At 30.9% G+C, this 25,977-nt stretch overlaps 4 protein-coding genes across 7 annotated transcripts; 3 read left to right on the top strand and 1 right to left on the bottom strand.

Moving 5' to 3' along the window:
* LOC122725055 lies at nt 1-2,456 on the bottom strand. Its single transcript, XM_043961486.1, has 3 exons — nt 2,311-2,456; nt 2,091-2,210; nt 1-350 (listed from the first exon to the last, which is right to left on the bottom strand). Exons 1-3 carry the CDS (start codon nt 2,329-2,331, stop codon nt 234-236), a joined length of 258 nt encoding a protein of 85 aa, XP_043817421.1. The 5' UTR covers nt 2,332-2,456; the 3' UTR covers nt 1-233.
* Nucleotides 2,457-6,451: 3,995 nt separating this feature from the next.
* On the top strand, nt 6,452-14,384 carry LOC110626023 (probable serine/threonine-protein kinase PBL28). Of its 4 annotated transcripts, XM_021771750.2 has the most exons (11): nt 6,452-6,582; nt 7,307-7,351; nt 8,673-8,814; nt 9,114-9,249; nt 9,794-10,149; nt 11,361-11,593; nt 11,760-11,886; nt 11,983-12,054; nt 12,145-12,322; nt 13,144-13,276; nt 14,018-14,384. In XM_021771750.2, the coding sequence occupies exons 3-11, from the start codon at nt 8,730-8,732 to the stop codon at nt 14,255-14,257; spliced, it is 1,560 nt and encodes a 519-aa protein (XP_021627442.1). In that variant the 5' UTR covers nt 6,452-6,582; nt 7,307-7,351; nt 8,673-8,729; the 3' UTR covers nt 14,258-14,384. The 4 variants fall into 4 exon arrangements, with proteins under 4 accessions (XP_021627442.1, XP_021627441.1, XP_021627443.1 ...); XM_021771749.2 differs by lacking the exon at nt 6,452-6,582 and having other exon boundaries at nt 7,121-7,351; XM_021771751.2 differs by lacking the exons at nt 6,452-6,582; nt 7,307-7,351 and adding an exon at nt 7,535-8,352.
* A 692-nt stretch (nt 14,385-15,076) lies between these two features.
* Nucleotides 15,077-19,125, top strand: LOC110626820 (protein disulfide isomerase-like 1-4). Its single transcript, XM_021772935.2, has 12 exons — nt 15,077-15,707; nt 15,862-15,991; nt 16,623-16,788; nt 16,879-16,997; nt 17,084-17,164; nt 17,379-17,465; nt 17,572-17,646; nt 17,775-17,843; nt 17,933-18,013; nt 18,109-18,243; nt 18,545-18,601; nt 18,719-19,125. The coding sequence occupies exons 1-12, from the start codon at nt 15,133-15,135 to the stop codon at nt 18,884-18,886; spliced, it is 1,743 nt and encodes a 580-aa protein (XP_021628627.1). The 5' UTR covers nt 15,077-15,132; the 3' UTR covers nt 18,887-19,125.
* Nucleotides 19,126-23,270: 4,145 nt separating this feature from the next.
* LOC110626913 (pectinesterase inhibitor 10) lies at nt 23,271-24,214 on the top strand. The gene has a single exon (XM_021773100.2). The coding sequence runs from the start codon at nt 23,468-23,470 to the stop codon at nt 23,990-23,992; it is 525 nt and encodes a 174-aa protein (XP_021628792.1). The 5' UTR covers nt 23,271-23,467; the 3' UTR covers nt 23,993-24,214.
* Nucleotides 24,215-25,977: the final 1,763 nt, after the last annotated feature.

Here is a 25,977-nt window from a genome sequence, read left to right as displayed (position 1 = left end):
TACAAAGATAAACAAAGAAATTACGATTCTGTATGTCTTATACAGTATAATTCAAGCATAACCACATAAGGTTAAATGTTACTGAATCATGAGACTGGTCCAGGTGACCTGTCCCATAAAAATGATTTAGGAAGTATAAGAGGTACAAATATAGACATGCCCTTGCATGTACAAATCTCCCCAAAAAATGATAAAGATACTCATACATTTATCTTTAAAATACAGCAAAAGCTTTATTGCCTGCGTGAATTAAGAGAAGCAACCACTGGTCTAAACGTTTCATCCACAGCTTTGTTCCACATAAGTTCAAACTGCGTGCGAAATTGCTTTCCAAATATGGGCTCTCTCAACTGGAAGAAACTAAAAGTTAAAGTATTAGTACTTCATGCCAGCAGAGCAAAATGAGAAAGTTTAACTGCTCATTGCAATTTCATGATTGACAATGAAGGTCATAGATTTCAAGTACCATGTCTGACACTGATGATAAAGTCAATAATGGGTTTACTAAATACTAACTGCACATATAAAATTTATAATGATTGATAATAAAGTTGATCGTTTTCAGTATTGTGTCTAAAACTGACAATGAAGACACACAACAACCATGCTAGTTGAGAACATATGAAGCAGGAACCACAGAATACCTAATGAAAATGCCAAAAAAAAAGGTCGACAGCATCTTTTAATCATATGACTAAAAATATCCACGAGGTTTTCTTAGTCTATCCATAGGATTCTAATTATCTCTGCTCCTCATAGTTCATAAACACATAATAAAATTATAGTTTAACTTTCTTTTTGGAGTTAATGAGTGATTAATCTCTCTTTTCAGTTTTCTCACACTTCATAAAGCATTACAATGAGGTCTCACAACATGATCTCTAAATCTTATTGTTTTTTCTTTTCCCCTTTTTCTTTTTCCATTTTTTTTCGTAATCTTGAAGCGAGGGGAAGATTGTGTTCATCAACCCTTCCAAAGCACAAATATAGGATTATTTCGTGCATTGAATCACTCTTTTTATGTTCTTTTTTGTCCTTGAATGATATAGCTAGCTAGTTCCACTCTTACACTTGCTAGAAAGCACCCAAGGCTCCTGTCACCAGCAACCTCGACTTACTTTGCTCATTTTTATTTTAAAGTTCTGAAAGTAACTAAAAGTAGGTAAAAGAGTGCAGTTTTCTAGAAGGAAAATGATTTTGTCAGACATTTTCGAATTTTCCCACAATCATCAGAACGCTTGAGTTGGACATCCTCATACACAGAGCACGAAAGCAATGAAATTATCTAAAATATATCTAACTTATTTACAAGATGTTTGGATTTGATAAAATTATTTTTAGAGCTTAATTTTACTTCAATAAACATTGAACTTGAGCATGTAATTATGAACCAGTCCATGAACAGAACGGACTCAACTGTACAAATCAAACATCCAATGACAGAATCAAGCACCAAATGCTTTTTAACTATTCCACTTCACAAAATTGAAAATATAATCATCTCTACAAAACTACCTCAACAACCGTTGTTATCATAACAGGTGGTATATTGGACTTAGAACTTCAATACATAAATATTTTACAATACAAAGATGCATTATAGTTTCCCATCATTATAAGTAAGGCGTAGTTGCTCAATTTAAAGATGGCTAAATGTATACTTGCACCTCTTTGCTTTAACACTTTTGCCCCTCAAACCCCTCAACTTTAATTGTCACTTAATAAACACTTAGCTTAAAAACTTTAAAAGAAAACATTACTTTTAAACATAAGCAAAAATGCTAAACTATACGTACTTGGCTGTTTAAATATTGATTCAACTAATTTCATACAGGACAATACATCAATAGCGCCATTGATCATCAAAATGCAAAAAAAAAAAAAAAAATACAAAATTTCATTCACGAACACGCACTAAAAGAAATCCCAAAAAGAGTGAATAGGAGAACAATTTAAAAAGAAAAGAAAAGAAAAAAGGCAATCATAATGTACTAACAAAAGATGTCAAAGGATTAGCAACAAAATTGCATTAGGGTTTCGGGTGAAAAAAGAAAAATCATTCAGAAAAGGGCAGATAAAGGAAGTTGAACCTGAGATTGAGAATCCAATTGATTACGATCAGCAGAAATAGATTCATAAATGCGTTTCCTTTGCTCAAAAACAACAAGACCCACGAAAGCACTCCCCAAGGCAGCACCGAGAAGACGCTCCTGCGAAATGGCAAGGAAAAGAAAAAACATATAAACACAGAAACGCATCACCAGCCCATTTCAATGAGAAAAAAAAAATTATAGAAGAAGGATTGGTTACTTGTGCAAGAATGCTAATCATGGTTTTGCAGTGCTGGATTGAACAACAGGGCTTGAATTGCAAAGGATGGAAGAGAAGGCGAACAGAGATTGTTGTGCCGAGATAATAATGCCGAGGCGCAGCCCTCAATTGAAGATGGGCCCTTGTGATCCATGTCCATGGCCTCACTTGGATGAAGACTAATAAAGCAAGAAAAAATTTCCAATCAAGAAATTTGTTAATCTGTCATTTAATTATTATTTTTTAAATGGTCATGTTGATTAATTTTATTTCTTAAAAAAATCATTTAAAAATAAGAATCATATACTCTTTGGATAAATATAGGATATGAAAAATTTATATATAATGTTCTTTGGATAAATATAGAAATGAATTCTAATAAGAAATTTACTATTTATAATAAGAAATTTACTATTTAATCTTTAGATATTATTATTATTAATGGTTAATTCTTATATTTTTAAAAATTTATTAAAATATTTTTATTTTTTTTATTCATCAATAAAATAGTTATTTTATTTTTTTTATTAAAAATAAATAAAAAATAAGAGAAAAAATTTTTAAAATTTAATTTTGCTCTCAAATAAAATTTTTTATCTAATTTTTGGATATTATTATTATTAATAAGTTAATTTTTGTATTTTCAAAAATCTATTAAAATTTTTTTTATCTTTTTTTAAATCTATTAAAAATCATTATCTTTTCTCTTTTTATGATAAAATAATCCCTCGTCCCCTAAGAAAAGCAAAAAAAAATAAAAAAAAGGATAATTTAATTTTTTATTATATTTTTAATGATAAAAATAAAAAAAAAATTTATTGATTGAGAAGAAAGATAAAAAGAGTTAATAAATTTTTAAAAATATAAATATTGATTTGTTAATAATAATAATATTTAAAAATTAAATAATAAATTTATTTAATAATTATATATATATTTTTAACCTACAAATCAACTCGGATTAGAGTATATATTTTTACTTTTTAATATCTTAAATTTTTGCAACAATCTATATAATTAAAAGCGTGTTCTTTAATTTTTCTCACACTTACAAATACATATACACAACACATTTTTAAAATTTAAATTACTCAAAATCGAATCAGACCACAATCGAAAGTGAAACTATCACTCGTTCCAAACATAAACAGGACAAAAAAAATCTCCGTCAAAAATTCGTTAGGAACGGTCGCTATAATTCGGTTTGAGAGACTTTAGCTTACAAAATAAAAATGGGCCGAAATCGGCACGTGACCTGGGGGGTTAGTGAATAGTAATTGAAAGGCGTCCTTGCATGTGAGACAGCTGACACAGAAAGGGCCACAACACCCTCTCTATCATGTGACTCAGTGTCACTTTCATATTAACTTTTGAAATGGTCCTACAACAACTGCCCGATTAGGACATCTCACTAATTCATTCCATGCCCTAATCAAAGGGTCATCACCCCCATATAAAACACTTCATTTATATGCAGAGGCGGAGGGAAGACACATGCCGTATCAGCGATCGAAAAATATTTTGAAAAAGATAAATATATCATAGCAGCGCAGCCGGTGTTTTATCAAAGGAAACTCCTGACTCCGTCACTGTTTATATGGGTCTTTTGCCAGTGCGTGAAGACTGCAGCCACTCTGCAGCCACTCTGTCACAATTATCAACTATGGATAGACAAGTGAAGAAAAATTCCTTTATTATTAAATATATACATATTATGAAAGTACATATATTAATGTGGAAATGGAGGTGCATAGCCACTCATCACTCTTTGCATTGAATTGGAGTTCAAATCAAAGCAGACAACATTAATTTATTTGCCACGTATTTTGTTCGTATGTTGAAAATGATCCGTTCACATGTTTTCCCAATATATCTGTTGAAATATATTATTTATATACACATTCAAACCTTCGTATAGGGCTATTTGAGGCTCAATTTTGTAAAAAATTGATGAGACTTAACTCATCGTTTAAATAGGTTAAATTTAAAATTTTAATTTTTAATTTGAGTCTTATAATATTCAATTTATTAAAATTTGTCAATTTCAAATTTTAGAGCTCGTAAATAATTTTATTAATTAAATTAAATTTAATGTCATAATTAAATTTAGTTTCATAAAAGAATTAAATTCAAATTCAAATAGGTATATGCCTTAAAGTTAATTTATTATTTGTAGTCGAATATTATTGTTTATGTATTTTAAATATAATTTTTTTTATAAAGATAGTTATTTATTTTTAGTATTAATTTAATTGAATATCGAATAAATATAAAATTTATAAAATTATATTAATATGAACAAAAATTATAGTGTGTTTATAATTATAAGATTCCTATTATATTTAAGTAATGTCTCTAAATGTACTTAGTCAATATTCTTATCATGATTGAACAATGATTAAAATGGTTAAAATTAATATATATTATATTTTTTTTTAGAAAAAATAATTAATTTCATAGGTTGAAATATATGAGATATATAAAACTAATATGTAGGTGTTGAACTGATCGGTTTCAGAAATTCATATGAAAAATAACCTATATCTATGGATTACTCAAATCATGGTTGCGTCAATGATCATTTAACTTGAAATTAATAAATAACTTTATATAGAAACTTTTATATTTTAATTCATCTTACACGTTGTTTAGTTTATGAGTAACTAAATGGGGATTGGGGATAAACTGAATACATTAGGATGCGACTGAGATATGATTTTATCGCCCTAAGTTAAATTAAAGAATGTCTCATTTATTATCTTCATCATGAAATCTTCACGCCAAATCAGATAAAATTAACAAATAAAATTTAAAATTATATTTAATAGGCGAATGACTAATAAATAATAAATAAAAATTAATATAATTTAATATTATAAATATATTTTATATATTAAATGTTAAATGAAGAAATAAAAGAATAATAAAAGGTTAAATCAATCCACTTTTGATGTTATGAATATTTGGATAGTTTTAATATGTTACTAAATAATATTATTAATTTTTAAATTAATTAATTAGTTAATTATATTTATTACTAATATATTTAAAACCTAAACATGGAAATAATTCTGTAATAAAATAAAATGAGAAATTAAATGAAGTGGAATAAATTGATATTGTAATAAAATTATAATGTGAAATGATTATAATTTTAAATTAAAAGACTTAATTAAAATTATTTAAAATTTATATGGCTTATTTATTAAAATCTTGGACTATAATTATAATTTATTTATTTATTTAATTAAATAAATAAATAAATACTGTTATACTACTAATATAAAAAGGTATGTTATGAAAATCTATACCCACTGAAATCTTTTTAAGAGTATAAAATTTTTAGAAAAAATATAAAGCTAACACTCAAAATCTCTTATTTTTCAATTCCTTAAAACTATTTTAAGGTATATTTTATTGCTATTATTTATGGATATGTTAGAGACCGGACATTTAAACTATTTGTGATTTGCAATAATCTAATCAAAACGATTGATTTCATATTTTACTGTAATAAAAATAAAATGTATTTATTTTTCTCTTTAATTATTATTATTTCTTTAATTTATTTTTATTTTTTTACTGCTTTTAATTCGATTAAAACTCAATAATATAAAATTAGATGGACAAGTCTGAACTTTTAAAAAGGCTTATAGAAATTTTGTTCATTAAAGAATTACATAAATATTTATTTAGTTTTAAATTAAAATTTATTATAATAATAAATAAATTCAACTGTTTATAAAATATTTAAAATTAAATTCCATAAAAATTTAGGTTTGTTTGTTAAATTTAAATTTATTATTATTCGTCTCAAATAATAAATAAATTTAAATTACTCGAATCTAAACAATATTTGATAAATTAAATTTAAAATTTTTAAAATTTAATTTCCATTCAGCTTGTTTGCGTTTCTACCATTATAATATAAAAGAGAGAAATGTAGAAATAAATATAAGAAATAAAATTTAACTGTAAAGTTTATATCCATAGATAAGTAGATACAAAATTGTATGGTGAAATATAGTCTCATAACTCTTGATAAAAAAATATTATTTTGAATGGTAACGAAGATTTCTACGCACTCTTACTTTTTTTTCGTAGACATCCGTATATATACAGGTTTGCAAGGGCAGGAGGATAATTACACAACTACGCGTGACCATTGAATGGCATGAGAAAGAGCGAAGAATTCAACACAGTATTGAAGAACATACAGTTGTTTTGGTCGCAGAGTCAGACCTCAGACGAACATAGGCGGTCCCAAACCAGGTGTAAAATCATGTGACATTAAACATATCCTTTTGATTTTTGCTGCTTTTTAGCAAATCTTTGTTCTTATAGTAAGCTTCGTTTTGTTTCAGAAAAAGAAAACAGCAAAAACGATTCATTTATATATTGATGTTTGAGTTTTTTTTTTTTCCCCTTTTAATGGAGAATTGAAGATTTTAAGGCTTGAATATGAATCAATTAATCGTGTAATACGCTTTGGATCAATTACACATAAAAAGGATTTTCTTAAATATATTAATTTAAGTTAATTTATTATAAGACTTTAGGTAATTTATTAAATAGTTCTTCAAGTTTAATAAAACACACAATTTAGTTCTTATCATTTAATATTAAATAATTTAGTCCTAAAATTTTATTTTTACTAATAAAATAAATAATCCTTCAAATTTTATTTTTATAATGATTTAATCTTTTAATTTTAATAATTTATAATAATTTAATCCTGATAGTTGCATTATTTATAATAATTTAATATCTTTAATTTAAGTTTATTTTTTTATTTAACAGGTAATTTTAGTAAAATAATTATTATGTTTATAATATTAAATAAGGATTAAATTGTAAATTTTACTAAACTTCAGGTACTATACTGTAAATCACCTAAAACTTAAATATAGAGCAAACCCATCAAAAAGAAAGCCCTCCAGGCTCTAGGAACAGTAAACAAAATAGCTGTTTTCTTCTTAATTGGATTCTCTTCCAGCTTCATTTCTTGCAGCACGGCATGGAGGCATGGACAGCTTTAATGGTACTCTGATACTCTCACTCTCTTCTCTCTCCACTACTCTGGACCATTTTTCTTTTCTGGTTTGCTCAGATTGTGTCTCTTATCCTAATCATACGTTGAAATGAATATATATATATATATATATATATATATATATATATATATATATACATAAGTTGAGTTTTTTTCTTGGAATTGTATTGCAGGAGAAAACATGTCAAGTCATTGTAACCCATTACTTTTTAGTGGCACTTTCTTTGTCCTAAATCAGTTCTGGGATTTGAAATTTTTACCTGGAAAAGCAAAAAGTTCTCAACGTTTTGATGTACATAATGTCCAGAATCGTTAATGCAATATTTTGGCTCTATTATCTCATCTTGTCCTATTGAACTTGAAAATTTCGCTAGAAATCACTTGATTGTTTACAGAGATTCGATTGGGAAAATGGAACTTCCCTTGAAATTTAGTTTTACCTATTTTTCTATGCATAAACTGGGTGTCCTGTAGCTTGCAATGCTAAATGTACCTTTAACAGAATTCTTTTTCCTCTTAACATTTATTGCATTCTCCTTGAAATTTAATTGTTCTCAGAGTTCATGATATCGTTAGGGCTGTGATGTAGTAGTTTTGTCGCCTGGCAAGCATTTTTCTTGTATTGCAGGTTTAAACTTTTTGAGATTCCCTTCTGGGAATCTTTTGGGATTTGTAATTTGGTTTTTCTTGACAATGGGATATTTGTGGATGGGTTTTTTTAGCCCTTAACCACAGAGTAAGGATATGCCTTTGTCCACTTCAGTAAGGACAGCACTTGAAGATTGTAACATGATTCTTTTAGGCTTTTGGGTTGTAAACTTCTTAACTGGAATTGAATTTCTGGCTAGCTTTTAATAGCCAGTTGTTACTAAGTTTGAATTACAGGCTGCATCAGGTAGAATTTGAGCTACATGAGTCATCTTATTCTTTCAAATATACAAAGAAGTTCCCCATTTGCTTATAGTGGATTTTCTTCATTTGCATCATCTGTAAGTTTAGTTATTTCTCAAACTCACACTTTCATGTTCATGAGGTTCCTTATCGTACAAGTACAAGAGATAGAAGATAGACTTTGATGTATATTTGGGTCCATTGAGTGGTATGCTGTTTGGCTAAACATGGTGTGTACTCATTTTTTTCAAGAAGTTTAACTCCTATATTGATGATTGAGCGTATTGCACTTTTTATTCCCTGTTGTTTGAAACTTCTTGATTGTGCAATTCAAATAAGCAAGTGGCCTTTCGTGTAAATTTTTGAAGTCATTACATGACATTTGGGTTGTGGGTCTCACACTTGCAATTGTACGCAGGATATTGTTAATGTTGATCAGCTGTAGAGGGCTTCAATGGAGTGATGCTTGTTGACAATGCATTTGTTCTGGTGGCAACAACTGCCACTGCTTATACTGCTTCAACTTCTAGAAACCAATGATACAAGCCACAAACTGTGTGGTAAGGCTTTTGTCTATTTCCTTTCAATTCATATATGTTCAGATATTTATTACTATTGCAATTCTGGTAGTATTCCTGATTTGATCAAGTGGCCATATTGAAGTAAATGATGTAATGTATTTGAGGACTGATATTCATGTTGAAGCCGCAGAATAATCCAATCTAACTCACCTTAGGGCTATTAGTACGAGCGTTAAATTTCTGATCGTTTAAACTGAATACCTTTAATCTGAATTGTATGTTGAAATGCCATTGTGCCTTAACATAAAATGACACTGATTTTTGGTACTTTCATATAGCCGAAGCACTAGTTGCTTGTAAGAGCACAAATGGCCCTCCTCAACATTCCATTGGCAAGATTGGGAGATACTCATGCCTAAGGCAGTGGGCAAGTGCCAACTGTTATAAACTGAATGACCTAGGTGTTGTTTCTTTGTAAGCTCTCTATCACTCTCTCTCTTTCTGGCTTTAACTTTTTCGTGCCATATTTTTAGCCTGAAATTTACTTGCTTGGATGCTGTCCTTCATTTCAATGACTTTGCAACCCATAGCAGGAGTATTGCTATGCAGAAATAAATATGATAAAGCACTCCTATAGTATGATATAATCAGTCAATGCCACTATAGAAAGTATGCCGAAAATGCATTTTTCTACTCATGAAGAAGTGCCACAATTCAAATTCATATCCATTTGTTATCCATGTCTAAATTCATGCATCAGCACTTAGGTTCTATCTTTGTTAATCATTGGCTGATTAAGAATCTCCATGAGCTATAAATGAATGTTTTACTTCATTTACTAGTTCTTATCAGACCTTATTTTCTATCTTTGTTAATTATTGAATTTTCATCGTGTTTTATGCCTGTTGCTGCTTTATGCGTGTTTTTAGTTATACATTATCTTCTAGGTTATGCCCTCTCATGTTCACACACTAAAAAAAGGTTTTTCGATGATACCCCTTTCTCTCATATTTCACAGGTCTCCCAAAAGACATGCTTCTTTTTTGAAGATTGGATTAATCAAATCATCACCCATTGCTTTGAAATTTATTTCCTCAAATTTTCCATTCAAATTTCAAGAAAAAGTCTGTAAATCAATTAACAGAAGAATAGCAGCTGCAGTTGATGGGGACAATGGTGTTCCAACACTAACACCCTTGGAAGGAGCAGATGCTAAGAAACCAAGTAAACATAAAGTTGCTGCAATAATTGGCGGTCTTGGTGCAGCTCTGCTTGTGATTGTCATTGTACTGATTGTATACATTTGCTTGATGCATGTTAAGCAATTCCTAAGGCCAGCATCTGAGACAGCATCTTCTATACCATCTCCTCCAGGTAAGAAAAGTGTGCCGTCTTATGGTACAGAACAAGATACAGAGTAAATTTCTTCTATTTCTGGATTTCAGGGCACGAAACTGAGCATAATGTATCATTTAATGATTATTTATTGCTGTGCTGGTGGGTGATGCTCAACATCCAACCGGTGAGCCACTTCATGCTGAGGACATAACATAATAACATGGCATTACTCAAAACAAAGATTCTAGACAGTTGAATCTTTGAAAATCTTTAAAGAAAGGAAAAAGAAAAAAGAAGTTTGACCCAGTAATTTCTCAAAATTGATAATTCTGTTCCTATGCAAATAATTAGTTATCAAACTTTTTATTTTCATATGCATATCTTCCTTGACAGAATGTCCGGCTGTAGCGTGATTATCCAATTAAGTCTGCAAACAAAAGGAATTCACAATTTAGAATACAGTTTAACTTCCAACTAATAAGTTGCAATTAAAATGCAATTAGCAATTTACTAATCTTAGTTAAGAAACAACAACGACAACTAAGCCTTAATTTTACCCTTAGTTGGGGCGGATATTTGGTCATTTTTTTCTGGTCATCTCTGTTAGATGCTAAGTCATCAATATCCAGAACTTGTAGATCCTTTAATACTACTTCCCTCTACATTATTTTAGGTCTCCCCCCTTTTCCTTCTCACTCCTCTGGTCCTCTCCTACTAACTTATTACACTTCTATGTTAGGGCACATTAATTAGAGTACTGCAGAAAAATGGTTGGATATTATCTGATAGGAATGGTTTAATGATCATGCATAAATTTGTATCTGTAAGATTTATTAAACACAATGCTATGCAAGTGATATTTTTTCCCTATAACAATTGAAACATGAGAATTTTGAAAGAATTTCAGATTATTTGTTATCCGAGTATCTTTTGCTAGAGAAACATTGTAAATGTGATGTTTAGTCTTTCAAGCTAGTGCATCTGGCATTTTTTACCCCACTGATATTCTTTTAATATAGACAATGTTGTAAATTTGTTGCCAAGCCAAGCTGCTACTGGCTGTTGAACCCTTATATGTGGTTTCATATTGTAAATTCTAAGAAATCATGAAAGTTTATGCTTGGGCATGTGGCCTGCATGCAGCATGCAGGTGCTTGATATCAAAGCATTTTTGTGTTCTCAAGACTTGGAAAGTTATGTCAATAAGCTCTCTCTCTCTTTCTCTCTTTCTCTCTGTCTAACAACAGTTGAATTGGCAAGAAGCAATATTTCTCCCTATGCTGCTTCACAGTCTCCTATTAATCAAAATGTAAGGCAATTATCAATTGTGGAGCTAGAGCATGCCACCTGTAATTTCAGTCACAGTAATATCATAGGTGAAGGTGTATTTGGTTTAGTTTATAAAGGACTGCTTCTAGATGGATCAATTGTAGCTGTCAAGAGGTGCCTACAAAAACCATTTCTGGATTTTCTTCCCCAGGTATTGCTAAATTCTGTTAAAAATTAATTCATTTTATACATATGTGAAACTGTATTGTCTTACTGTCAATGCTGTTATGAAATATATATATATTTTATGTCCGGCAGAAAATGTAAATCATTCGACCCTGACTTTATCTATTTCTTTCAAAATTTGTGCAATGCAGGTGGAACGCATAGCTTCAGTTCGCCATGGACATCTTGTTGAACTTATTGGTTACTGTGAACATAGGAATCAGCTGTTACTTGTATATGACTATATCTCTAATGGGAACGTAGGGAATTACCTTAATGGTAAACTAACTGGCCCTTCCCCTCTTTATTTTTCTTTTATAAGCAATTTTTTTTTTCTTAAAAAAATTATTTTCTTTTATGTTACTTTGTTCCCAGATAGTGAAGGCTTACCAACGGGAAAGTTGGACATGAGGCAAAGACTGTCAATTGCTTTGGGTGCTGCAAAAGGTATTTACAACAGCTAGTGTTCTTCCATCTTGTTTTGCCATGCATAAAACTAATTTTATTTTTTCAATATTAAACATTATTTTGGATCAGGCCTTCAATATCTTCACAGTTTGGTCCCTCCTTTTCCGCACATGCACTTCAGAACTAGCAATGTTCTTTTGGGAGATAACTTTACTGCCAGAGTTTCTGACTATGGACTTCTTAAATTGGTCATAGAGGGTCATCGTGCTGGACCATCTTCAGCTGTCGACTACTTTCACGATCCAGAGTATGCAATTTATATTTGAAACCCTCAAGTGTTTGGAATTTTTCACCATAATCCAAATCACATGATTCCCTGGGAGGGAATTAGCATGAAAATTGTTCAAATCAAGATGCAAACTGCCATTTGTTTTGCTTGAATATCCTTTTCTATTGGATTTATTGGATATGCATGTTTACATCTGCATGAAAGTGAGTGACAATACAAATTTACACAGCCTTAACATGTGTTTAGTTTGTGTCTTTGGTTACTCACGCCAGGCTTAATCTGACTGTTAAGAACCTGGAGAAGGGACTGATATTATTGGATCAAATGCTGATATGTGTAATGGGTGTGATTCATTTGCTGCCATTATAGGCATTATGCATGCTTTTATAAGACGTAGGTGCTGGGTAACAATCTGATTCCTCAGAAGTGATTTTCCTCGAGAAATGAGGGATCTATGTTTCCTTTTACTTGGCCAGCCTTGGATCAAACTTCTAGTTGAGATTTGTAGAAACTTATATATTCACCAGAATTTCTCAAGCCTCAAGATATCAGCTTATTGTACCCTGCTTATTCAAATTTACCCAGTATGCATCTATATTCAGTAAGGCTTAGATGTTGTTGTTATATACCTACATTCGCCATTTGGCCAATCAGCACTTCAGTACTTCATCAAGTTTTGTTCACTTAGATTCTTAGAGTTGCTGTTCTTTCACATGCCCCATTAAGTTTTCCTTTTTCTTAAGTCAAACTAACAACTCCTTGTTATGCCATTTTCTTTGATATGTTTCTCAATTAAAATCAAAATGCTGTTCCTGATCTAGTTAATACTTTTTCTAAAGGTTAAACTTGTCAAACAATTTTTCGGAGCGAAGTGACGTGTACAGTTTTGGGGTCTTCTTGTTGGAGTTGATTAGTGCCCGTGAAGCACATGGCAAGCGTCAGTCAAACTCAGGGCACAATTTAGTAGAGGAGGTAAATACTGCTCAACCTTACATCTAAAGCATGAGATCTTTGGTATAAATGAATTTGCAGTTATTTGATTTAGAGCATGAAATTGTGATTTTCGCTCTATGTTTACCCATGTAAATTATATGAAATTCATTTATGAATCTACCATTAAGTTTTTTCGAGGAAAAATGACTATTTAGTCCCTACGGTATATAAAAACTCATAAGTTAGTCCATCAGTTTTGAAAAATGTATTAAAACGTCTTTGAGGTTTTAAAAAATCTATTAATTAATCTCTCCTTTAATTTTAACTGTTAAGTGTTGCAAAAAAGTCTAAAATATTCTTAATACAAGAGAGATTAATTACTAGACATTTTTAAAAAATAAAGAAACTAAATAATGAGTTTGTCGTATAATATGGACTAAATAGTAAAATATTTAACGGTTAAAACTAAAAAAATGATTAATTAATAGATTATTTAAAACTTCGTGGACATTTTAATGTATTTTTCTAAATCGAGGGATCAACTAATAAGTTTTTCTACACTACATGGATTAAATATTAAATATTCCTTTTTTTAATATGCACAACTTCATTTGGAATTCTAAAGCTGTTATATTTGCCCCCCATGGATTACCATTAGATTTTCACAAGACCTAGAATTTCCCCTCTTGAAAGGTCAAGTGGAAGCTATGGTTGTATGTTATGTAGTTTATGCTTATGAGTCTCTTTCCTCTTTTGTTTCACTTCTCCTCCTCCCTCAAGGCTAGGGAATGCCGTCTCGGCGACTTCATTGATAAGACACTCGGAGTGCAGACAATGCAAGCTGCAGGACGAATGATGGAGCTGGCATTGCAATGTGTAGATATTAGTGCAAAAAGACCATCAATGGTGAGAATTGTTCAAGAGATTGAACAGATTCAAAGAAGAGAAATGGGATTTTTGCAGGCTGAGTTTGTGGAAGAGATAGGCTCTGTTACACTTGGCAGTGACCTCTTTAAATGACCTCCTCTCATGCATTCTTTGAACTGCAACTGCAATCATTCTTTTATTAGATTATTAGAAACATAGACTTGAGACTTCATTAGAAGTAAATTATCAAAGAAATTATAGGTTTGAAATTTGAGATTTATATGCCTTTGTACTCATAGATGCTTACCACCATATTTCAACTGTCATCTAACCATCAAAACTCATATAAGTCAGGTTTTTTCGTAAAAAAAAATTAAATAAAATTATGGTAGACATAATAATTCACTTAAAAATTTCCTAATTTGAGAATTTGAGAATCTTGATTGCATATCACACAGGCAGCTCATCTTATTTGCATGCCACAGAATGAACGGCTATGTTTTCAAACATTATTCTACAAAATCTTCACGTCCATAATTATCGTAAACATTTAGTCAAGTTTAAGAACGTAAAGAACACTTAAGTTTTTTTTTTTTTTTGAATGGAAAGAACACTTAAGTTATAACTTAAAATTTTTGAGAGACAAATTTATTAGTATGCAAACTGAATCAAAATTAAGTTAAAATTATAAAATTTAAATAATTAACTTTGAATCACATAAATAATAGTTATTGATATTTCTTTATTATTCTTATCATAAAAATGATAATTCTCAATTTCTCGAGGGCTTCCTTTGAAATAATTTGTTTTTAAAAAAAAAATTATAAAATTACTTTTGATATGAATCTATTATAAAATAAAAATAAAATTTTTTCCTGTAAAAGAAGGTCGCAATCAAACGGCGTCGTTGCGGTGCTGACTTGAAGTTCCTTTTGACTTCCGAGTCTAGTTCTCACTTCCTCTCCTTCTATAAACCCCCAAAGTTCAGATCTCACACTTCATTTGTGGCAAATTTCGAAGTAGCAACAATGTCGGCTCGCTTAATTCTCCTTCTCTCTCTTACAACTCTCCTCCTCTTCTCTATGCTCTCTCCTTCCATCTCCAAAACTCAAAACGACAAGGTAAAAAACGACGACAACGACGACGAAGATCTCAGCTTCCTCGAGGAGGAAACTGATAAAAAGGACGCCACCCTTCATGATCACCACTACCCGGACTCGGAACAGTTTGAAGAAGACGACATAGATAGCGATGACTTCGAAAACTACCCTGATTTTGACGATTCCGAGTCCGATCCATACAAGATGCCTGAAGTTGACGACAAGGACGTCGTCGTTTTGAAGGAAAGGAATTTCAGCGATTTTATTGAAAATCATAAGTTCGTTATGGTTGAGTTTTACGCCCCGTGGTGCGGCCACTGTCAGGCGCTTGCTCCTGAGTATGCGGCGGCAGCTACGGAGCTGAAGGGGGAGGATGTGGCGTTGGCGAAAGTGGATGCTACTGAGGAGAGTGAGTTGGCACAGGAGTATGATGTTCAAGGATTTCCTACTGTGTACTTCTTCGTTGACGGAGACCACAAGCCATATCCTGGGCAGAGGACCAAGTAAGTGTTTGCTCGATTTTGCTCTTAGGTTTTGTTTGATAGCTGCATGTGAGATCTGGAAATACAAATGAAGTTTTCAAGTTTAGTATTCATATAATCATAAACGGTTCTGTTTTTTTTTTTTTTTTAATTTTATTTTTTTAATACAATTCAGGGATGCTATTGTGACTTGGATCAAGAAGAAAATAGGACCTGGTATAAACAATATTACCACATTGGATGATGCTGAACGCGTGTTGACAACTGATAGTAAAGTTGTTCTGGGCTACCTCAATTCTTTGGTGGTATGTTTGCACTTGGTGCCTTGTAATCATTTCTTTGTTATTCTTGATCTTCTATCTGTTTAGATTTGTTTTCGGCAGTCAGTGCATATAACAATTTCAATCGGGATATTGATGCGTTCATAAATTCTTAAGAGAATTATGATTGTAAAACTGCTAGTAGCCGTTATACTTTTAAAGGCTCAGGCTAAAGGCCTGTTTTGTCCATTTAATGTGAAGATTGCAGCGATGAAGGAAACTTTCCTTTTCTTAGCTTAAACATTGAAGGGTTGCCCATTGATGCTCCTTGGCATTTATATGTGCTGATTTACATTGACGTTCTTGTTTGTTCTAAGAGACTTGGTGGATCTGTTGAATATTGGGAGATACAAACTATTTTGTAGAATGTGTTGGCTTAACATTTGCAGAAAATTATTGATCTTGCTCTTGCCTTGCCCATTAATTTAACCAATCTCTTCTGAGGTCCATATATGGTATTCAAATGGAAAATCCTGGCTCTACATGCTCATTCTTGCATGATTAGATGGTTAGATGGCTATATACAACATCTTATGCATTAATTCTCTTAATTCATTAGTTCACTTTAACTATATTTCCTTCCTAGAGTTAATTGGGCCCATTTGATTAACAACAGGGTCCTGAAAGTGAAGAGCTCGCTTCTGCATCAAGGCTAGAAGATGATGTTAATTTCTACCAAACTGTAGATCCTGATGTGGCAAAAGTTTTCCATCTTGACCCCAAAGTGAAACGCCCTGCTTTGGTCCTGATTAAGAAGGAGGCTGAGAAACTGAGTTACTTTGGTTGGTTCTTCATTATTTCCTTCGGTTGAATTCTCAAATTGGATTTTTTTTATAGGGCATTATATTCATGTCTAGTTTCTTAATGTCCAGATGGGAACTTTTCCAAGTCTCAGATAGTTGAGTTTGTGTTTGCCAACAAGCTTCCTCTGGTGACCACTTTTACTAGAGAAAGTGCCCCTACAATTTTTGAGAGTCCAATTAAAAAGCAGGTATTACTCTGTAACACAAATATTGTGCATTCTAACAATAAAAAGCTAGTTGATGTCATTGACTGTCTGTGATTTTTTTTTCTCAGCTGTTGCTATTTGCAACTTCAAATGATTCAGAGAAAGTTTTGCCATTATTTCAAGAAGCAGCTAAATTTTTCAAGGGAAAGGTAAATTGAGATCATTTAGTGAAAAGCTCCATGTTTAATACCAGTGGTTCAATTTGTTGGAAATGATATCTAAATTCTTCTACCAAGGAAATCATTGGCCACTGATCTTAGTTAGATCAACCTTAATCCTTTTATGCTTACAATTGAGACATCTGGATGGATATAGGAATTTTTTTTGGATAGCATTTTATATTGATTTCATGGTTACATGCAGCTTATCTTTGTATATGTTGAATTGGACAATGAAGATGTTGGGAAGCCGGTTGCAGATTATTTTGGTATCGCTGGAAATGCTCCCACAGTAATTTCTTTCAGCCTTCTTTCCAGTGGAATGTGTATTTTGATTTCTAGTGATTTTATATGTTACAGCACAATTGAATCTATTGGCATTATCTATTTCTATGTAGGTTCTTGCTTACACAGGAAATGAAGATGGTAAGAAATTTGTACTTAATGGGGAAGTTACCTTGGAAAAGATAAAGGTTGAATCTCTCTCTCTCTCTCTCTCTCTCTCTCTCTCTTGCATGCCAATACCGAAGCTAATTATGTAATATATATATATATATATATATATATATATATATATATATTTTATTCTGTTATCCCTAAGACTTTTGGAGAGGAATTTCTTGAGGACAAGCTTAAACCTTTCTTCAAGTCGGACCCAATTCCTGAAACTGTGAGTTTCTAAATTATAGTTTTACCAGCTAATTTGTTTACTTTGTTTCATTTATTCTCTAACTTGTTTTTGTTGCTTAATTGACATAGAATGATGGTGATGTCAAAATAGTAGTTGGGAATAACTTTGATGAAATTGTGTTGGATGAGTCTAAAGATGTGCTTCTTGAGGTATTATCGCATCCTTGAAAGAGGAATCCGTGAATCAGTTAATTCTTTCTCTTCTCATTATGTGTAGCTCATTCTAACATTCCTTCTATGTAAAGATATATGCACCATGGTGTGGACATTGTCAAGCACTAGAGCCGACATACAACAAGCTTGCCAAACATTTGCGGGGCATTGAATCTCTTGTTATTGCCAAGATGGATGGAACAACAAATGAGCATCCAAGGGCAAAGGTAGTCAAAAAGTTGGTTTATGTGAGATTTGAAATGTCTTAGAATTGGGTTTATTTTAGCATAGCTACTCCATGTAGAATTTAAGTTTACTTAACAAGGTTGTTATGATTTGTTCAATATTTCAATTGCATATTGAGTAAATATGCATGTGGAGCAGCAACTCTTTAGAATGACTAAAAATTTATGTCCACTGAGTTAATGTCCAATGCTCATGGAAATATGGTTTTTGTCACCCAAATGCTTTATCATTTAGTGTTAAGGTCTTGTTCAAATTAATATCTTTTTTCTTCTTCCTCTGCAGTCTGATGGATTCCCCACCATTCTCTTCTTCCCTGCTGGAAACAAGAGCTTTGAACCCGTAAGTAGCTTTTGCAAATTAACATATGTTCTTATTATGCAGCTTCTGCAGATTGTAGCTTGTGATTACATGTAGAGTTCCTTTCATAACTATTTTCTGGTTTTTGGGTATTGACAGCTTACTGTAGACACTGATCGCACTGTGGTAGCATTATACAAGTTCATAAAGAAACATGCGTCCATCCCCTTCAAGCTTCAAAAGCCAGCATCGACTGCAAAATCTGAGAGTTCTGATGACAAAGGAAGTCATGAGAATAGCACCAATGACGTGAAGGATGAATTGTGAGAAACAGAATATTTAATGCGGTTTGCTAATTTATGCATCTTTTTTATATTATTTAGACATGAAGGAGGCTAAACCAATAGTTTCAGACGAAAATAGTTTTAGCGTAGAGGGAGACATATATGTCCAAATTGAGCTGGAGATGATCTGAATCCCCTTAAACACCCCCACCAAAAGAAGAAAACCCCATGATATGTATTAGCTTTCAAGTTTTGTAATAAAAGGGATCGACCCACTTTCCATCTCGTGGTGCATAAAGGGATTCATATTTCCTTTTTCTTTCTCACTGTGCAACATACAGGGAATGCATCCTTGATTTAGATTCAGTTTCGTTGAGCATATGGACTCGTGTAACATACAGCAATTGGCAACCATTTGCTTTTGTTTTTTTTTCTCTTTTTTTGGAGGGGGAGGGGGAGGTGGAAAGGTTCAGAAAGTAAGATTCTTTAGCTTATATGTTATAAAAAAATATTATAAAATGATCAGTTTATAAGTTAAAATTCACACTCCTACGTTCAATGGTCCAAGAAACTCATTTGCGTGGGTGACCGCTATTTTAATAAATTTATAAAAGAAATTTATTATTTGGTTTTGGTTAGTCTTTTGATTACGAACGATTTTTAAATTTTAAAAAATTTATTAATTAATATTTTTGTTAATTTTAATTTTAATAATAAAAAATTTAATATTTCCTCAATGTAAAAAATTAATTAATATAATTAATAATTTTTTTTAAATTATAGAAATTAAATTATTAAAAATTTAATAAATTTTTTAAAATTTATAAGATATCTTAATATATTTTTTAAAATTAAATGTTTAACTAATAAATTTTGTATTTTAAATAATAATTTTTAAAATTATAATTAAATATGTCGGGACACCGACTAATTTTTTTAACAAAAAATTACAAATATGCATGGTCAAAATGACAGACTCCAATAGTTTATTGAGGAATATTAGTAAAGAAATGAAGCCCAAAGAACTAGAAAATGCTTCACAACCAACTTGACGGCCACCGGCCACTGCCAAATTCCATTTGGTTGGCGCACTTTGGAAGGAAGCAGAAGCGTTCTGGGTGGGTGGATCACACAATAGAGAATGGCGTTGAGGCTTGGAGAGGATTTATTGTAGAAAAATTATTACACACATTCGATATATAAATCAATCTACACACTCTATTAATTAAAAATCAAAATATTATATTAATAAATAAATTTTATTATATTTTAAATAATATTTTTTAATTTTAAATAATTTATCAATTAATATATACACGCTTAAATTTATTTTTTTAGTATCTTATAATTAGATGATGATTGTATTGTCTCATAAACTCTTCCACGTGAGTGCATGTGCAATTTGTATGGTTGGTTACTTTGCTAGCACTGGTGGAAATCTACCCATCACCTTTTTCTACGTTAAAAATTTATAAATCATTTTATTTTTATAATAAAATGATATAATTATCCTTATTAATTTATAATAAATATTAATCAATTTAATACATAAAGTATTTTCGTTTATTTGAAGAGTCGACTACAATAAGAAACACAACTTTAATAAAGTTATCTTAGAATTATGTCACTTGAATTATACAAGTATATTACTTGAAATATACATAAATATTTTAGTGTATACTATATTTTTCATTAACACTTTCCAAGGCATACCCACTGGAAAATTAAATTCCTCCGGCGTTTTATGTGCTTTGTGTACTTAAATTATAACTTTTCTTCAATGCAATCATCACATGCAAGGCACGAAGGTAAAATATTCATTAATATAATAGTTTATTCTTATAATTTATATTTTTTTATATATATTAATAAAAATAATTTTTTATTATATTTATTTTAAAAATATTAAATTTTATTAAATATTAAATTTTATTAAATATTAAAAAAATTAATTTTTTTAAAAAATAATATAATATAAAATAAGATTATAATAGTCTATAAAAAATAAATAATAATTTTAAAATAATAAAAAAGAGAATAATGAATAAAAATTATGATATTTAAATTTAAGTTCTATTTGCCAAAAATATTTTTTAATAAAATAATTTATTTTTTATTGTTTAATTTTAGTTTAAAAAATAAAATTTATTAATAAATATATATAGAGAGGTTTTAATAAAAATTTTAAGATGTAAAAAATGTTTTTTTTAAAAAATTATTTTTTTAAATGATTTATTTTTTAGGGAAAATTACTTTTTAGTCCCTCAGGTTTAACGTAATTAACACTTCCGTCCCTCTATTTTGGCGACCCAACACTTAAGTCCCTCACTTTCTCTTCCGTCCAATTTCGTAGTCCTTCCGTTCATTTAAACCGTTTGGTCAAAGAGTCAAAAGTGAGAGGTGATAATTTTTTCCAAAAATACCCTTCTCTTAATGTGAAATTCCTTTTTTTTTTTTTCTCTTTCATGCTTTCTCCCGTTGAAGAAGAAGAAGAAGAAGAAGAAGAAGAAGAAGAAGAAGAAGAAGAAGAAGAAGAAGAAGTTGCTGGGTAGGAAGAAGAAGAAAAAGTTGCTGGGTAGGAAGAAGAAGAAGAAGAAGAAGAAGAAGAAGAAGAAAGATTTGCTGGGTAGGAGGAAGAAGAAGAAGAAGAAAAAGTTGCTGGGTAGGAGGAAGAAGAAGAAGAAGAAAAAGTTGCTGGGTAGGAGGAAGAAGAAGAAGAAGAAGAAGAAGAAGAAAGAAGAAGAAGAAGAAGAAGAAGAAGAAGAAGAAGAAGAAGAAGAAGAAGAAGAAGAAGAATAAGAAGAAAAAGTTGCTGGGTAGGAAGAAGAAGAAGAAGAAGAAGAAGAAGAAGAAGAAGAAGAAGAAAAAGTTGCTGGGTAGGAGGAAGAAGAAGAAGAAGAAGAAGAAGAAAGAAGAAGAAGAAGAAGAAGAAGAAGAAGAAGAAGAAAGATTTGCTGGGTAGGAGGAAGAAGAAGAACAAGAAAAAGTTGCTGGGTAGGAGGAAGAAGAAGAAGAAGAAAAAGTTGCTGGGTAGGAGGAAGAAGAAGAAGAAGAAGAAGAAGAAAGAAGAAGAAGAAGAAGAAGAAAAAGAAGAAGTTGCTGGGTAGGAAGAAGAAGAAGAAGAAGAAGAAGAAGAAGAAGAAGAGGGTTAATTTTGTCAATTCACGTGTCCCAAACGGCTATTTTGAACGGAAGGACTGCGAAATTGGACGGAAGAGAAAGTGAGGGACTTAAGTGTTGGGTCGCCAAAATAGAGGGACAGAAGTGTTAATTACGTTAAACCTGAGGGACTACAAAGTAATTTTCCCTATTTTTTATTATGAAAATATTTTTTATTAATTAAAATTTTTAAATATTTTAAATATAAAAAAAATATGAAAAATATTTTTTATATTTTATATGAAATAAATAGAGTCTTAATCTCTATTTATTTTATAGAAAATATTTTTTAAAATATATTTTTATATTTTCTATTATTTAGAATACTTAAAAAATTTAATAAATTAAAAACTATTTTGCTAATTAAAAGAAATTATTATTAAATTTTTTTATATAAAATTTTTAATATTAAATAAATTATAAAATTATATATAATGTGGCAGAAAAAAAGGCTGAACATGATCTTTCACCTGCAAAAAAGATAAAGTAAGGTGACTGGTAAGTCAGTAGATTATTAAAAAAGGTGAGTGTAATTAAAATTGTTTAATTTTAAAAAGGGTACATAAAAATACATGATTTCAACTTTGTGTATATTTTAATATTTTTAAATATTTGATTAGTATAAATTAATGGATAAGAGATTTTATAATTGAAGCATAATGAAATCTATAATATTTTTTAACAGTAATGAGATATTACGAGAAATTTAATCAGCTTTGTGAAATAAATTTTTTATTATTTTGTATAGTGATTATCATGTTAATCGAGTTTTGTTTTATAAATAAGATTTAAATGGGTGAAAGTCACGAATTATTAAAATTATGTCACATATTTTAATTGTATGGTGCAACGAATGATATACTTTAATAAACTGTATGGTATTATGTATATTTTTGTTTTTTTAAATAATTTATTTTAAATTAAAAAAAAATATTTTAAATAAAAAATCAATTAAATCAAATTATTGTAAAATTTTCATTTCCAAAGAGAGATTTGCAATTGTTTCATTCATGTGATTCTGTTTAGTTTGATTATTAAAGTTGTTGTCGATCAGAGTCAAATATAAAAAAAAAATGTAATTTTTATTTTTCAAGAATGAAAAATACATATTGTTTATTTGAAATAAAATCAAGTCAATATTTTTCAGTTGAGGATAATTGTAATCAGAATCGTGTTTAATCTCTAATTAGATTTTCAATATAAGCTTTATGCGTATTCCTCTCAACGAATGAAAAAGCAAAACTCCTTGATTATATTAAACTCCTTGTCCTTTTAAATATGCATGATCCTTCCCTTCCCTTTCTTCTTAAGCCTTTTCACGAGACGGACGAGTTGACTCGCCCTGTTTTCTCTCCCTTATTTCTTCTTCTTTTCAGAAACCGTCTCTATTTCAACTCTTCTCAGATCTGCAACTGATCAAACATTTATCTTTCTTCTCAAATTCTTTTCAACTGCATTTTCTTCCATGGCTGCCAAATTCCTCGCCTACGCTCTTTTAGCATTGCTTTCTTTAGGAGTTGCGCTCTCTGCAAGTCCTTCTGAAGAAGAATCGTCGCCGAGTCCGTCTCCTGAACTACCTCCTGCCGGTTCGCCGCTACTCTCCGCTCCTTCTTCTGCTCCTTCACCTGACACTGGATCTCCGTTGTTTGCTCCGATGGATTCACCAATGTTTTCGCCACCAGCGCCTCCACCTTCAGATCTGCTAAGTCCTGGTTCTTCTCCCTCTCCAGCTCACTCCCCTCTGAACTCTGGAGCTCCTGCGCCGGCTCCCATGGAACCGAGTGATATTAATCATATCGACAATGTAGAAGCAGTTGGTGAAGAGTCTAAGGGAGATTCTGGAATGAGCGACGGAAAGAAGGCGGGGATTGCTATTGGAGTATTTTTGGTCGGAGGTGTGTTTACAGTGGGTGGATTTGTTTACAAAAAGAGGCAGGAAAATATCAGAAGATCTCACTATGGTTACTCGGCCAGGGGAGAGCTTCTGTGAAGAGAATGATAGAGGTCATAAAATTTAAGATTAGCTGTTATTATTATCATCGCTGCTAGATTTCATTATTAGTTTCGATGGTATACAATTGAATTGAGTTGAGAGGATCGTCCATTTCTTTTATTCATTGTTTCATTGCTTGCATAGGACGATCTTCTCATTTATGCATAATAGTGGATTTTATATTAGTCAATAATAATTCAAGATTAGTAAGTAGTTAAACTTATGTGTTCTTTTTTGCATTAGCTTTATCTGATACTTACTGCAGATCTTAGTTTCTAGCATTAGAAACCAATTAAATGGGTTTTTGAATTAGAAAATAATTGAATTTGTGAGGTGAATTAGATCGTAAATCATGAATCCAACATTTCTTAATTAGTGATTGAGAGCTGGAAAATCTGAATTTGAAGTTCATCCTTTAGCTGGAGTTGGCAAAATTGCAGCTGGTATCTCAGAGTAAGACAAATGCCATGGCAGAAAAAGCCTTTACTTAGGGCTTCATGTCAGGATTCGGGTGTAGTGCATTATGGAGATTCCATCAGTTACTGTTTTTTAGTATGAAAAATGATTTTAATCTTTAATTAAGTAAGAGTTTGGCTTGTCCAATATAGTTTTCTCATCAACAAAATCCAAAAGAAGTATGAAAATGCATTATTGAGAAAGAATTTATTAAATTAATCTAATTATTTTGTCATGATAATATACATATATCCGCCTTATTTTGTAGCAATTGATCTCTATTCTCCTTAAGTATTCAAGCATCCTAAACTTATCTATTCAACTCTCTTTTAATAAAATTTAAAATTAATTATTAAAATAAAAAAGCATGTTCTATATCCAAAAATTGGTAAAAATAACAATTATGTAATCTCTTTTTAATTTTTTTTTTTAAAGTTTAGGAGTATTTGATTTCATCAAATCTAATTATAAGATATTAATATCATAAAGTTATTTTTTTACGATATTTTTATTATTTATTTTTATATGTTGACGGAAAGGAAAAAGTTTGTAGATCTGCTGACAAATGTGCTTTTCCAATTAATTTTCTGCGGTATCCGTTTCACATGGTGGGCCGTGGGGGAACATCCAATTCACGATTTGAGCCGAATTCCAACAAACTAAAAATGGCTTGTGTGAATGAAGATTTAGTTCTCTATGGGAAGTTGGAACCCTTGCTTTTGGGTTATAGAATGTCGGTCGAAGTTTTGATTGAACGAATAAAATTGTGCACAAGAATAAAGAACAAAACAATAATAACAAACTAAAATTTGTTCCACCAAAAGGAATTCATCTTTCAGTTACATGAGAGTCCATAAATTTATATAACTTCTGATTTGTCCCTTTCTTATAATGATGAGATAAGGAGTTGGGATAATTCTTCCCATGCATATGTATCACTCTTTATAATTTGCCTGTTGCCTCCTAATTGGTGATGGCCTGCGGTCTCATGATGAGAGACCCCTGTACCCCTTTCCTTCTGTAAATAAATAAATAAATAAAATAAAAATAAAAATAAAAATAAAAATGAAAAGTTTCTCGCTTTAAAACATCTCCTATCAAACAAAATGTTAGTGCGTGCAGATTGAGCTTGAGATTGCACCTTCTTTCTGAAGGAGCCCCAAGGCCTCTTCCGTTCCACCTGTTTCCTCGTGTATTTTCTGATTGTTCTCTCATTCAAAAAGCCGAGGAAAATAATTCGTAATTAACGTGCTTTTTACATCGTTGTACAACTCAAAATTCCTCAACACATTTGGCCAGTTCTTCACCACCTTCTTCACGTAAACTTCTCTTTCCGCAAAATCAGACACCGTTGAGATTGAAACAGCAGGATGAACAAGCAACTCAAGGAAACTTCCAAGTTACCACGTTCTAAAAGATGAGAATAATTGAATGTCAATAGAATTGTAGCCCTAACAGATGGTGATGTAATCCTTAAACTTTAAACTTTTGGGCTGGATAGTTAAGCCTCGATTTCCAATGTTGCA

This window comes from Manihot esculenta, chromosome 11, assembly GCF_001659605.2.
Source record: "Manihot esculenta cultivar AM560-2 chromosome 11, M.esculenta_v8, whole genome shotgun sequence".
NCBI classification, from domain to species: Eukaryota; Viridiplantae; Streptophyta; class Magnoliopsida; order Malpighiales; family Euphorbiaceae; genus Manihot; species Manihot esculenta.
Note: the sequence above shows the minus strand (reverse complement) of the source record. Positions and strands in the feature narration are given on the sequence as shown.